General features: G+C 39.3%; 1 protein-coding gene across 9 annotated transcripts in view; it reads left to right on the top strand.

The window, feature by feature from the left end:
- The window catches only part of rap1gap2a (RAP1 GTPase activating protein 2a), an 80572-nt gene that overhangs the window by 52934 nt on the left and 12589 nt on the right, over positions 1-15049 (top strand). For 4 of the 9 annotated variants that reach the window (XR_010800352.1, XR_010800351.1, XM_066660611.1 and 1 more), the window contains 11 exons: positions 5161-5196; positions 7440-7472; positions 8932-8964; positions 10010-10237; positions 10919-11022; positions 11297-11375; positions 11666-11719; positions 12100-12183; positions 12526-12626; positions 13622-13751; positions 14570-14725. Coding sequence is in view for 7 of the 9 variants with exons in the window: in XM_066660611.1 (XP_066516708.1) it covers positions 5161-5196; positions 7440-7472; positions 8932-8964; positions 10010-10237; positions 10919-11022; positions 11297-11375; positions 11666-11719; positions 12100-12183; positions 12526-12626; positions 13622-13751; positions 14570-14725 (1038 nt within the window). In the remaining 2 variants the exon portion in view is untranslated. Of the gene's footprint in view, positions 1-1248; positions 1407-2530; positions 2684-3387; positions 3601-5160; positions 5197-7439; positions 7473-8931; positions 8965-10009; positions 10238-10918; positions 11023-11296; positions 11376-11665; positions 11720-12099; positions 12184-12525; positions 12627-13621; positions 13752-14569; positions 14726-15049 lie in introns of those variants that run through there. The other 5 variants (XM_066660603.1, XM_066660641.1, XM_066660626.1 and 2 more) reach the window with 4 other exon arrangements.

Below are 15049 nucleotides of genomic sequence, written 5' to 3'. Positions count from 1 at the left end.
TTAATTCACACTGTATCTCCATTTCCTTTGCATTTGAAAGCACATCTAGTGCGCCCAGGTTCATGCCATTATTTAAAGGTTTCGCAGCGCATTTGGAGAAAGATTGTGTCGCTGATAGATGAAGATGTTGCTGGGAAACTGGGGTGACTGGGCGGGTGGCACCTTCAAAATGAGTCAGCTTTTATCAGAAATAAAAGGGGGAGTGTGAGTGACAGTGTAGTGGTGAGAAAGAAAATTAAAGTGAGAGAGAGGGGCAAAAAAAGTAGTGAGAAAAAGCAAGAGGTGGTAAATATTAAGAGCCATTTCATCTCTGAACACCTTCAAAAAGAGTCTTACAATATTTTCATTCAGATCAGCATTTCCCTGAGGTCACATTTATATTTTATATTTATATTATATTTCATGATTTCACAATTTTTAACACTTTTTATCCTATTTTATTAGTCTCTCTCTCTGCGTGTATGCGTGCGTGCGTGTGTGTGTGCGTGCGTGCATAATGTGTGACACATGGTCTTAATCAAAGGAAATGAAGTTGGCCTCTAAAGTCATGCTCCTGTTGTCTGCTGCTTAATCTGGTCATTTAACCGACTGGCGATGAATTGCTGATTTAATGGCAATGAAACCTGTTGGCAAATCAAGCAATCATGATTTATGTAAATTTACTCTGTTCTGGTTGGCTGCACAATATTGTGCCATGTTCCAAAAGTAGTCTAGCCTGAAATTCACATCTGAAATTCAATGCAGTAACCGCTTCTACTTTTTTTGGAAAGAAGGGCCCATAAAAATATGCAATGGACCATATGAAACATTTCTGTGTGGTTTTGATTCATTTATCCATAAGGACATTAGCGAGGGCAAGTAATGGCAGTGGATGATTAGTTTTGGATCACAGTTAACACGCCAGCTAACCCCAGTGATATTAAATAGGTGTCCTATACCACAGAGAGTGCAGTTCCACTGCTCCACGGTCCAGGGGTAGGGGTTTGTATTCTTCAACCTAGTCTTACATGGCCAGACTCTTTCGCCACTTAACGTGGCCAAGAACCACCTACTGCTGCAGAAAAAGATCACCAGATCTCTCTGGGTGTGGTGTCAGTGAAAGTTCTTCAGAAACATTGAATTTCAATTGAAAAAGTATGATGACACACGTGCTGTGGTAAGACACCACTCCCAGCAGAAACACTGGTGTTCAAAGAGGAAAAGGGCAAGGTTCCATGGTGCTGATAAATGTCAGGCACACACAGCGATGCAGAAGACTGGGAGCCTGCATTACTTACAATACACTGTTTGAGACAATGCGAGTGAGAGGGGAATATGAGAGCAAAAAAGAGAAGTGGTAGTGACGGAGAGAGAAAGAGAGAAACCAGGAAAAATCTACAGACACAGGCTGGACCAGTCGTGGCATGGTATGTTTCGTGTGGTGGAGCCAGCTCTGTTTTGAGAGAGAGGGAGAAAAATGAAGTGACAAGAAAGACAGAAAGAAGAGCAGAGTGAAGAGACAGGAAAGAGAGAGCAGAGTGGAGAGAGAGAGAGAGAGAGAGAAAACAGTGAAGAGACAAGAAAGACGCAGAGTGAAGAGACTAAAGAGAGAGAGAACAATGAAGTGACAAGAAAGACACAGAGAGCAGAGTGAAGAGACAGGAAAGAGAGACACAGAGAGAGAGAGAGAGAGCAGAGTGAAGAGACGGGAGAGAGAGAGGTGGGTGAGAGCAAGATTTAACCAAAACAAACTGTACACATTAATTAACAAACATTTTTGTTTAAAGTATTTAATTTGAAACAAATAGATTAAAGTGTACTTTTGCAAATGATAACATTCATTCATTCATTATCTGCAAATCTTTATCCAGTTCAGGGTCGCGGTGGGTCTGGAGCCTACCCGGAATTATTGGGCACAAGGCAGGAACACACCCTGGAGGGGGCAAATTTTATAATATTTCAATGCACCATTTACTTTATCATTCTTTTTAAAAGTAATTCAGAGAGTGAGTTGTGTTCTAAGATTTTATGAAGGCTTGCTCAGTAATTATCAGATTACATCCAATAATGAGTGCAGCATGGAGCTTTATTATAGAGTGATAGAAAACATATCAGCACAGAGCAAGCTCTGTTTACCTTTGTCAGTCTTTTATACCATGATCAACCTGGACGTGCACACACCAAGGCGGGGAGGCTATACTGACAGCGCTGTTTTATGTGAGTTGAAAGTTGAGAGTCTCTCAAAGTGATTAAATAAATGAGCACAATGTTAAAATAACACACTAGTTGTGGTAGAAGCAAGTCAAAATCCAGTTAACACTAATACTAGTAAAAACATATGTAAAGCTATACATAAGTACCATGATTGTGTCAGTTATATAATAACAGCATAAACCAGGGCCACAAGTTCGTGTGACATCAGTGTGGTGAATTCAGAGTGTGTGTTTGTGGGTGAGGGAGGTGGGGAGTGGCTTTCTGTCTTTAGATAGGGGTGTGTATCTGTGTGCGTGTGTGTGTTTGCATGTGTGTGCATGCATATTTGCCCGTGTGTGTTTAGGTGAGGTTAGAATTTGCTCCTCCTGCCTCTGCCTGAGGCTCATCAGCAGCAGGGTATAGGTTTGTAAGAGAGAAGCCTGCATGGAGGAGGACATGCTTGGAGCTTCTGGAGTGTGTGTGAAAGTGCCGGATATCCAGCATGTCTCAGGTACTCACTGCTTTATCAGCAATCGCAGACTGTCTTATCACATGGGCTTATTTTCTGGGCTGTGCTTTGTCAGATGTAGTCATATTGAAGTGACTTTTCTATGCATCATCATTTGTCATTATTTAATGGTCATCCACCGGTGTCTTATTATTATTATTATTATTATTATTATTATTATTATTATTCTCATTGTTTTGTCGTAGTTAACACCGCATTTTTTTTTACAGTTATGTATTTATGGATAATTACTGCCGGCATTTCTTTTTAGTGTTAACACTTAAAGTATGCTTATTTATTATCATGTATTCTTATATATCTTATATTCAGCTGTTAGTCTTAAGATATTATTCAGTAGCTACTTATTTGGTAACTCCAATGACAATATTATAAAGTATATAGCTAGGAATGTGTAGTATGGAGGTTCTCATGCAGGTCTTAAGAATGTAAGAGGTTAAATTACATATCCAAAGCAAAACATGCATCTCCATTCAACAGCTGCTCTTCAAATGTGTGAAACATTTGTGATTAATGGATCAATAGAAATGCTTCAAAATAACTTAGGACTGTTTACACTGAATTCCACTGAAGTTAAGAAATTAATATTTTGGAGATAACTTATTTTTTCTTTGGACAGTAACATTTGTATGTATTTTCGTTATCACTCAGGGTTTAGCTGTCAGTGTAGCATTTGTTTTTTAAAAATCCTTCAGAACAAGAGCTGATAATCAGTGTTGGAACAGCAGCAGCAGCGCCCACTGGGTGCTGCAGGAGATAAGAAGTTTCTGCGTGACGCTTTGAGACTTTAATTCTCAGGCTGCGTTCTCTGGCCTTCTCCGTTGGGTGTGTTTATGTGTGTCTGCTGCAAGCGGTCAGTGTCTTTAATGTTGGTGGACTTCAGCAGCTGCCCTTGATCCTCTGTGAGTTTGGGTCATTATATCTAAATCTCCAAGGTTATCCTGGCACTCGTGGTGCTTCTAGGCCAGGCTTTGTTGACTTTGTGGAGCCGTGCTAGTCATGAATCCATGGCAAATTAAATATTAACAGAGTGATATGTTTTCTCCACTGTCACCTCCGCAATTTGCTGGCACCTGTTACACTTTCACTGCATTTACATAGCATTGTTAAGCAGTGTTTTTTTTTTTTTTTTTTAAATAAAGGCTGCTCACAGGACGACGAGTAGGGGGTGCTTCTGTTTCTTTGGAAAGTTTATGTACTACTTTTAGTGACATATACAACTACTGTACACTGCATTTACTCCCTGCCTGATGTTGCCATATTTTTGAGCTCTATGAATTCTTGTCCCCTTTTTGTTTACATCTTTTAATGCACTTTTAAACTTTTGAATTTTCCCATTGTACATATAGATTTTTGTTTTTTTGTGGATCTAATTGCCTCAAAAATACAGAACAGCTTAAAGATGTGACATAAATAAATTGTTATCTCTGATTTGTCCAGTACTGTTTGTGTCTAGTATTAAGCACGCTATCTGAATCCATATGTTTCTGATTTGAACTTCACAGCATGCATGCCAAGCTGTTTTTCTTGTTTGAAAAATGCTGGCGGACCCAGAATAACTTTAGTGACACACACGCATGACTTGGATTTGATTATCAGTGTTTGTTTGGGTGTGAGCAGGGTGTAGAATGACTGGTTGTCTGTCATTTCCTGCCTAGTGTTCTCTCAACTAGGTTTTTGTCTAAATGATATTTGAGAACTACTTAAATAATATAATTTAACATCATCTTGTTGCTACAGTCACTTTTACAAGCCTACAGTTCATTCATTCATTATCTGTAACCCTTATCCAGTTCAGGGTCGCGGTGGGTCCGGAGCCTACCTGAAATCATTGGGCACACACTCAAACATTCACACCTACGGAGACTTTTGATTCACCAATCCACCTACCAACGTGTGTTTTTGGACCGTGGGAGGAAACCCACACAGACACAGAGAGAACACACCACACTCCTCACAGACAGTCACCCGGAGGAAACCCACACAAACACGGGGAGAACACACCACACTCCTCACAGACAGTCACCCGGAGGAAACCCACGCAAACACAGGGAGAACACACCACACTCCTCACAGAAATAGGCTAACTTACACAGTCAGAAATTAAGTGTTTTACCTTCTGAAAGGGATAAAAGATTTTGTTATGATGTTTTACCACGAACATGTCATTTTTATGCTTTTTTGCTGTAAATAGAAAAGAATGGAAATCCAGATGCAAGTGGGCAGTCGACGAAGTTGGCGTTCATGTTTTCTGTTTGTTTACAAACTGAAAAACAGATAAATTACCTGCAGTAATTGACCATATGCCACAGATGCAGAAAATGCTGTAGTGTTCCTTTAATCAATTAACATATCTGACTTAAACCAGGCGCATAGCTTGTTACCACATGACCTTTTTTCATCTGAATGCTTATAATTTTTCAGTGTGGGATTGTACTTACACCTTTGTGCTTCTCTTTCAGTCCGCTGAGTTCTTCGACATGCTGGAGAGAATGCAGGTAAGAGAATGTGGATTACTCTTCCCCGGTTAACACTTGCTTTTCTATAAACTGCAATGGCCTGGCCTGTCCCTTTCAGTGGACTTTGTGCTTGCCAGGGCTTTTAGCTGATAGTGCGTCAATGGAGATGGACAAAGGGTGTGATTATTTTGCCTTGGTTGTTGGGAGAGCTCTTGTGGACCCTCTTTGGGCTGAACCAGCAGGGAGGCTCACCTTCCAAGTGTGACTGAATAATCACACAGTAAAGTGGGATACACATCCCTCATTTAAATCTCCATTGATTCACCTAGTACTTGTCTCTGTGGTGGCTGTTTAGTTAGTGTTGTGTGTGGGAGATGAGGAGATTTGTTCTTTCTGAACCGCGTTTTTTCAAAGCACCGCCGCTCATTGACCTGACACACCACTTCTGGATATCTGAGGGGGAGGAGTTGGAGGAGTGTATATTGGCCAGTAGCTAAAAACAGTGAATCAATACACAGAGCTCTCTTTTGAAGTAGGAGATCAGTGCATCACTCAGAGGACCTTGAAGTGGACACTGTGTTATCTTGTGAGTCCTATATGATGGAGAAATCGACCTGCTCTGGATGCTAAAAGGCTAAAGTCTCTCAAATGGACAATCACAGAGGCCGCACTCTTCACAATCAAGGCTGACATTGTTCACAGGCTGGGTTTTGCTGTGCTATTGTTTTTTTTTATTTATCTAAGTTCTACCTCCTGCATCTTTAATGTATGGTGGGTTACCACAGAGATTTGTTTTAATGCATACTACTTTGATTAAAAAGGGAATAAAAACAGGTTGACTGGTTGTTGCTGAATGGCACAAGCTGGAATTCTATATGCCAAGGTTTGGAAACCCAGGTCAAAGGCCAGCCTTTTACATTTCTAGGTGAAAAAGAAAATTGGCAAATCTACAGAGCCATTTCAATTTTTAATACACTATTTATATTTATTTGTGTGTATTTTATTATAGTGGCTTATAGCTTTGAATACAACTGTAATGTAAATTTATGGCTGCAGTATGATAGAATGTCTTTAAAATTAAGTAAAAACATATTTCCCATTTACTTTCATTTTACAAAAGTTATGTTTATTTATAAACAATCAGGCAACCTATCAGACCTCCACATATATTACTACATTGTTATTCCCTCTGAAACACAGGTATTAAAACCTCTGAAATATTTTATTATACAGATTTCCAGCCTTTATTGGAACATTAAAAAACCTCCAAAAAAAAAATAAGCTTCACAATAAGTTTAATAACAGAAAATATTTAACAGCTGAATTCAGCCACTGCCCAGTGGCAAACGTGTTTCTACTCTCTTTATTGTACAGATAAATGTATTAAGATTCTTGACTGTGGTAATGGACCATGTTCTGCTGAAACCACTGATAGTGGGTAGTTACAAAAATGTTAGAGAGCTTCTTTAGTGCTGTAGCCACAGACTGAACTCAGGCTACTTATTGTAAGTTGGACTGGAGAAGACACCTATTAAGATGACTCCCACAATTATCTCCTCAGTCATATCATTGAGATAATATTGAGTACCAGGAGGTAAAGGGAAATTCAGAATGATTTTAGAAATGTGTGTGTATATATATATATATATATATATATATATATATATATATATTTGGTCAGATAATGCACATACATAAAAATTGTGATTTAGTAATAACATATTATTTAGCATTTCAGATTAAGTGTTAAAGAAATACAAAGCCCAATCTGTGAGGAATACACTCAAGGCTGGTAAAGGTTTTAATAAATATATTTTATATTAATTTAAAAACATTTACCAAATGTCTTTCCCTGGGGATTCCCTGAAAGTGACTCCAACATTCATCAAGATACAAAGCCAATGCAAGAATCAGATTTGGGCTGTTATTGTTCTCCTCCAAGCATGCTGAGCTGTGTAGTGACATTGTTTTGAAGCCAGTTCAAAAGAAGAAGTTGTGGTTGGGTTCACATGATTTGGAGGAAGCAAATACTAGCCTTCACCCTCCCTGCTTTTAGCAGCGTGTGACTGAGTGAGGCTTAGTAACTGAGCAGTATTTCTGATAGCCAACTTAAGGAGAAAGCCTGGGTTAAAATTCTTAATATAATTTTAATGTTATTCAGATTTCTGGTTCATGTAAATACGAGTGAGTGAAAGAATGGATAATGTTATGCTGTTGGCTTTTACCCTGGAATAACCCCACTCTCACTTTTCACTTTCTAATGCAAACCTGGATCACAACAGATTCCTAAAACTGAGGAGACTAAGAAGCACAAGGTGTGGAGAGTAGAGAGAGAGTGTTTGTGTGTGTGTGTGTGTGTGTGTGTGTGTATGTATGTGTGAATGTGCATGTGTCTAAAATGTATACATATTGCTATTCAAATAGTGTCAAACCTACCTCTGTTCCTGCTCCCTTGATTACATTTGCTCTTTTGCTGGTGGTCATTTATTTTGTAAACCTCTGGGGAAGAAAAAGTGCCTTTTCCAAAACCTTCAGATGCCTCAGGTCACCTTCATGCTAAATACCAGTTAGCATCAAATGTCCTCCGCGTCTAGAAGTGATAAGGTCAAGGCTGATGGCTTTCAGACTAAGCCAGAAGAAGCAGAAATGCCAACATACGGAACACCTCAGAGTGAGAGCACAGGGCTGAGTCATGCATTTCTAATTCCTTTGCCAGTGTTAATTTTGCTGCTATTATTAAATAACTCTATCAGCTCTCGTGTTTATGAATAAGAAAAGGGCACTGTTGTTCAGTTAATTGTTAAATGTTTTGAAACTTGAATAGAAAAATTAGAACAAATTATTATTATTATTATTATTATTATTATTATTATTAGCATATATGCTTTTCAATCATTACTTTCACATACAGTCTCCTGAGTGAAATAAAACACAAGGCAGGTCTGAAATCTGTACTCCACCATAGTGCAATGTGAAAATTATGCTTTGAAAAAATTGTTCTAGTTTTTTAAGTAAAGAAGAAGAGTTAGCATGATGCTACACCTGAGACACAGTTATCCAAATAGCCAGTAATGTTTTCTGCAATAGGGCTCCTTCTAAACTCACTTAATTCTTGCCTCAACCCGGAGCAGGGCGGCATGAGCTAGAGGTTACATTTATCTTACTACCACAGTGTTATGTTTATTTTATTTTTGTTTTTCAATGTCATGAGAAATAGCAAATGTGACTGAAATGTCCCTCTGTAGTTTAAAGCATGATGTACGCTGTGTTTTCCTCCAAAGCAGGCTTGGGCTCAGTTACACTATTGTCTCTCAAGTACTTTTTTGTGCAAGTAGTGCATGACATGGGGAAATAAAGCTATTCATACCAGATAATGGCTTAGAATGAATTAAAACAAATTTGTGAACCCTTGATTAGACTTTAATGGTTAGATGCTATCTTGGGGAATGGGGGCAAAACTTGTCTCTTTCTACTGGATATGCCCTAATTAAATTTCACATCTTTCACCATACTGAGTTCAATCATAAGAAACTAGTTAGCAAAATAATTTTGCTAATGGTAATGATCTTTAAAAAACAAATCTAAAAAAACATTTGAATTTGAACTGTGAATTGAAATTAGTCTCATCTCTTGAGCTAAGTGAACTAGAGTTGAGCCTCAACCCAGCTTTGGAGTTGCTGCTTTGTATTGCAGAGCTTCCATCTTTGTTTGTTGATGATAAACAACTTGGCTGTCATATATTCATAGGGCTTACATTCATGTTCTCTCTAACAGGATGACTACATCCCTTATCCCCGGATAGAAGACGTGAGTACATACACGTTCATGCAAACTCAAACTCACATGGGAGTAAATGCAAACAAAACACATGGCTATATACAGTCGAATGTTCCTGTCAGTCCACCTCCTATAATTATCTTCTTATAACAATTAAAAGAATGAATTTAGTGAAAACTGGAAGCAGTCCCATTTAAAGCTAATTAGCGCTTAGTTTTTAGAAAGAAATGTTTATAGTTTTTTTATTTTTTATTTATTTATTTATTTTTTTATAATTTTTAATGAACAAATTGGGTTTTAATGGAATGACTGTGACATGCTTTGTTCAACATACCACAAGGATAAAATAATACAGAACTTATCTTACCATGTCCAGAGGTTTTCAGCTTCTGTTTACTTCAAACCAGGGGTGCCCTTCAGTGACCGGCGAGGAGCAGAAACGCTGGTTTTAGTTACTTTTATTTTGTTTTCTTTTGTCACATAAACACGTATGCAGTGCTGTGCTTTGAGAGACTCGGACCAGGAGGCAGGACAATTCTGAAATTAATGTTTTTCAATTAAGATGAAGCAGAACCTCATGTTTTCAGATATTGGCAGATCATAAATTACTGGGTTGTATAATTTCACATGCTGTGCATTGGTAAGAGCTTCTGATCCCCAAAGTAATGTACTAATGCACTGGAAAGTGTTTCTCTCTCTCTCTCTCTCTCTCTCTCTCTCTCTCTCTCTCTTTCTCTCTCTCTGCACATATTTACCTTTTAACACATTTTGAATGAAACACTTAATTCTTCATAGAGTCCTTATTTAGGAGATGTTTAATATAGGTTTAATACCAGAGTTTCTGTTACATCCAGTCCATCGAGTCTCAGTATAATTACTGTTTCATACATAAAGATAATCATTGCAGAAAATGACTAATTACACCTTTTGATGTGAATGGAATTTTGCCAACACTGCAAGCTTGCCCAACTTTGCATTTGTGGGTGGAGCATCTGCAGTTTGGTTACCAGAGCAGCTCCCTGTTTTTATTCTGACCCGCTGCATTAGCAGTAACCTCTCTATGCTGTTTGTCTAGGTGCTGGAGAAGGGGAGTCCATACCCTCAGGTGATTCTTCCTCAGTTCGGGGGTTACTGGATCGAAGATGTTGAGGCTCCGGTGGGCACCCCTACTTCTTCGGACAGCAGCTTCTGTGAGGATGAGGAGGCTGAAGGCTCGGGCCCTGGGGGGGAAGGAGGAGGGTTCAGCTTCAGACTTGAGAGCAACAGCACAGCACGAGCTTTTCGCAAACACTTTCTGGGAAGGGTGAGCTTTCTTTCAGCATTTGTTAGTTCACATATAGTGACTGTGCAAATATTTATATACTACACACTACACAAACAACACTACTGACTATTGGTATACTACAAAGGTACACAGTACACCTTTATCCTTTTAATAGCAGCAGTATATTACAATTCCTGCTTTTTGTGAAGGTCATTCAGTTGAAATTCCGTGTTCTATTCTACTGTATTCTATTTTATTCCATTTCACCCCTCATTGTTCACTAGCAGCTTAGCTCAAGGTCACAAGCTTAAACATGGACGGCTAACAGTGCCCTAGATAATGTTGATGATGAACATTTTATGGTGACTTTATTATTATTATTTTTTTATATTTTCTTTTGATTGTATGCATTCAGCACAGCATTCCAATGTCAGGTGTCTGCAGAAAATGTTTGTGGGGGAAATGTTACACTCTTGGTTTTAATGTGTTATGGACAGTAGGATGGAAGCTGAAGAAAGTGACACTTTTTCTGAGGAGTACAGAGAAATATTAATTTAAAATCAGTCGCTTGGAAAATAAGTGACTCCACTTCTTTGTGCGAAGAAGAGAAAGATCGGGTGAGGAATTCTGGGGATGTGAAATGAAGCCTGTGTAATTACTCCTCTCTCTCTCTCTGTGTCTGTCTGTCTCTCTCTCTCTCTCTCTCTCTCTCTTTCACAGGAGCACATGAACTATTACTGCACAGGTAGTAGTTTGGGGAACCTCATAATGTCTTTGAAGCATGAGGAAGCTGAGGGGCAGGAGTTTCTTCGCATTATGCTCAGGTTTGGCACACGGGCACAAAAACACATACAGACACACAGTGGTCTCTACTGCAGGGGTGTCAGGTTCTATAAAAAGCTGGTGTGGCTTCGTGTTTTCATTCCAACAAAGACGCACACCTGATCAGTTGTTGAAGACTGAGACTAATTGAATAAAATAAGAGAATTCACTCTGCTGTGGCTTGAATGGAATGAAACCCTGCGGCCATGTCCACCCTCTGAGACAGCAGCCCATCACCTACTCCAACCTTATCTTCATTCCTTTACACCCATTCAGGTCAAAGACAAAGACTCTCCATGACAGGATCCCACTCGAGGGACTGCCCCAGTTGCCCAGCGTGCCTCAGATAGCCAAGGTGTGTGTGCTCCAAGCATGTTTTTGACAACTGAAAATCAGTGATGTCTACCCAGGACACACTAATTTCAACTAGACGTTATTCCACACTAAAGGGATATTGCAAGAAAATGCTTTCTTTTTTGTGCCATATTCAAATGATACAACTGTAAAAGTTATTTTTAGAAAAACATAAATAAGGTTAAATTCATATTGCAAGCCTTTTAAGTGATGATAGTGTTCTTTATTTTCTATGTGAATCTTGTGTCTAATGAGGTGTGTGTGTGTTTGTGTTTGCATGCTGTGTTTCAGCTGCTATGTGATGATGTCACCGGACTAAAGTTCAATCCGGTTCTTTACCCTAGGGTGAGTCTCTCACATGAATATATACATTTATACATGGTCTCTAATACTGTTGGAATGACCTACCTGCTGTGTCTTTGTCATTATGGGCTAGAGCTGTGCTCTATTTGCTGTTGCCCAGGTCATCTAAGCTAATGTCTGCACACCCTGGGGCACTGTAAAGTCCATCTGCTTCACTAATGCCCGGCAGTGCCAGTGTGTATGTGTGTGTATGTGTATGTGTGTGTTTGTTTCAGCATCATGCAGATCATTTCAAGACCCACTTGGGCTCTCAGCCATGGCAAACCCGAAGCCCTTGCTGAATTATGGAAAGGTCCTGACACGCATATGCTTCCCCTGCTGGCTCTTTCCCTCACTCCCTCTCTCTGATTTTGTCACTTTAGGGCTCCCAACTAATAGTTAGTTTTGATGAGCATGAAATCAACAACACCTTCAAGTTCGGGGTGATATACCAGAAGTTTGGACAGGTGAGTTAAAGGGATGTTTCTCCACCCTAAAAAAGTGCTTTTTTTCATGGATTATTGTTTTTCATTTATTATTTTGCCTTGTGTCACTCTGCATGTAATCAGCCCTGTCATAAAATTATTTCTCAGGCATCAGGCAGTATATGTGTACTACTATTCCATATAATAGCTTTCCAAGAAGTAGCTTTTGGAGGCATTGAACTCAGAAAAATTCAGAGTGCATTGTTCTCTAGACTGGAGCATTTAAAGTCACATGACTCTGAATTACTTTTTTTACATCTTAGCCACGTAATTCTGCAGAAAGAAATCAAATTCCAAATTTCTCTTGGGTTTTTTCTGCCACAGACATCAGAAGAAGAGTTGTTTGGGAATAACGAAGAGACACCGGCATTTGCAGAGTTCCTCAGTTTGCTAGGAGAAAACATTGAACTACAGGACTTTAAAGGGTGATTGACCGTACCCAAACACATGACACTTCTACTTTTATTTACTTCTGCATTTCTGCCTTCATTAGAGATAATATTCAGTAAGGTCCTTATTAAGCCCTTCATTCAATAACACTTTTGTAAAAGCTGTTATGCTATAACACAACAGCACATATGCAAATTTGAAATGATTAATTAGAAACATTGTTCTCCCTGTGTCTGTGTGGGTTTCCTCCGGGTGCTCCGGTTACCTCCCACGCTCCAAAAACACACATTGGTAGGTGGATTGGCGGCTCAAAAGTGTCCTTGCGCCCAATGATTTCAAGTAGGCTCTGGACCCACCGCGACCCTGAACTGGATAAGGGTTACAGATAATGAATGAATGAATGAATAATTAGAAACACTAACCATGTAATGTTCACATTTGATTAAAAGGATACTAGACAGGAAAAATTGTGTTCATCAAGGCAGAAACTGTATAAATATATATTCGAATGTACAATGGTATTAAGGTTTACCTTAAATGTACACCAATTTGTGCACCTTAAACACAATTTTGAGTGCATCTCTGGGTTTTTTTGAGTGTTTCTGGGTGTTTTAAACATATCGTTGTCACATAAAATATCCAGCCAAGGGAACACTGTGAACAGAAACTGACCACAACGAAGGACTAGGGAACGACTAACACAAACAGTGCAGAAGAAGATGAGCTTGTTTGTTTTTAGCATCAAAATATGTTAGCATGAAAACATGGGCTAACACTATGAAGCACAGGTAGTAAGTGGACACTGTATTCAACCTCCAGTAACACTTCTTAGTTGGTGTCACTGCAGTACCAAAAATGGTCCACCACCCTAATAACATCTGGCCCACCCCACAGTGGCCCTGTGGTGGTTTTTCTAAAGGGTTCAATTAAAATGTGAATTTAATAGTTATTTAACCCTAAGGTGACTATATTCAAATCATTTGTAGTGATCCATTTGAGAAACGTGCTCATCTTTTGTATGTTTTCTCAGGTTTCGCGGGGGTCTAGACGTGTCTCATGGTCAGACGGGCTCTCAGTCTGTCTACACTCAGTTCCGCAACAGAGAAATCATGTTCCATGTCTCTACTAAACTCCCCTTCACAGATGGAGATGTCCAGCAGGTTGTCTACACTACCATTATTTTGTTTCCTTGGATGAGATAAAGATATGTGTAAATGTCTTCAGCAGTCCACTGGTACCTGCTGCCTTCTGTCATACATTGCATTACATTATTCAACAAATGTGTTTCCATCATAATGTTACACACTTGTTTTAGACGTTTTATTGGTCTTCTTTATTTATTTAAAGCTAATATGTCAATATATGGGTGGCACGGTTTCGCAGTCACACAGCTCCAGGGACCTGGAGGTTGTGGGTTCAATTCCTGCTCCGGGTGACTGTCTGTGAGGAGTTTGTGTGTTCTCCCCGTGTCCACGTGAGTTTCCTCCGGTTTCCTCCCACAGTCCAAAAACACACGTTGGTAGGTGGATTGGTGACTCATAAGTGCCCGTAGGTGTAAGTGTGTGAGTGAATGTGTGTGTGTGTGTCTGTGTTGCCCTGTGAAGGACTGGCGCCCCCTCCAGGGTGTATCCCCCCCTTGCGCCCAATGATTCCAGGTAGGCTCTGGACACACCGCGACCCTGAACTGGATAAGGGCTACAGAGAATTAATGAATGAATGTCAATATATGTACAACAGATATGATAACAGAAATATAGTTAGTATTTATAGTTAAAAATGTACACTTTTAAACTATTTGTTCTGAATAATATAGTTTAATATGCATTAATATAGTCATATGTTGCATTTTATATTGTTATGAATGGTAACATCCGCCATGAAATGACTAACCATTTTAGTTGAGCAACAACACTTTAGGAAAATGAAGGACATTTTCTGTGGAAATGTAAAATGTTGTGATAACGTTGTGTGCTTGCAGCTGCAGAGGAAAAGGCACATTGGGAACGATATAGTAGCTGCAGTCTTCCAGGAAGAATCCACTCCGTTTGTCCCTGACATGATTGCCTCTAACTTCCTGCACGCTTATATTCTGGTGCAGGCAGAAAACTCCTGCACAGACCACACTACATACAAGGTAAGGCTTAGAATAGGCAAAATATTTTCAGTTTGTATATTTGGAAATATAAAGACTAACTGGGATAACACAGCCTGCATCTACAATGCTGATAGCTAAAAACAGAAAACACTATAGCAATTACCTGCAATACCACAGCCCTTAAACAAGTGCCTAGAAAGCACTCTAGCAACCATCTGAGTATATCAGGAGCAACCATGAGGATTACCCTGCACTATACTTATAGTATCACACAGCCACCTAACAGCTACATAAATCGCTATAGCAACTGCCTAGAAAACATCTTGAGAACCATACGAACAGCTTAGCAGCACTCTGAATTAT

Source organism: Hoplias malabaricus, chromosome 1, assembly GCF_029633855.1.
Source record: "Hoplias malabaricus isolate fHopMal1 chromosome 1, fHopMal1.hap1, whole genome shotgun sequence".
Taxonomy (NCBI): domain Eukaryota; kingdom Metazoa; phylum Chordata; class Actinopteri; order Characiformes; family Erythrinidae; genus Hoplias; species Hoplias malabaricus.
The sequence above is the reverse complement of the archived record's forward strand: the minus strand, read 5'-3'. Positions and strand labels throughout refer to the sequence as shown.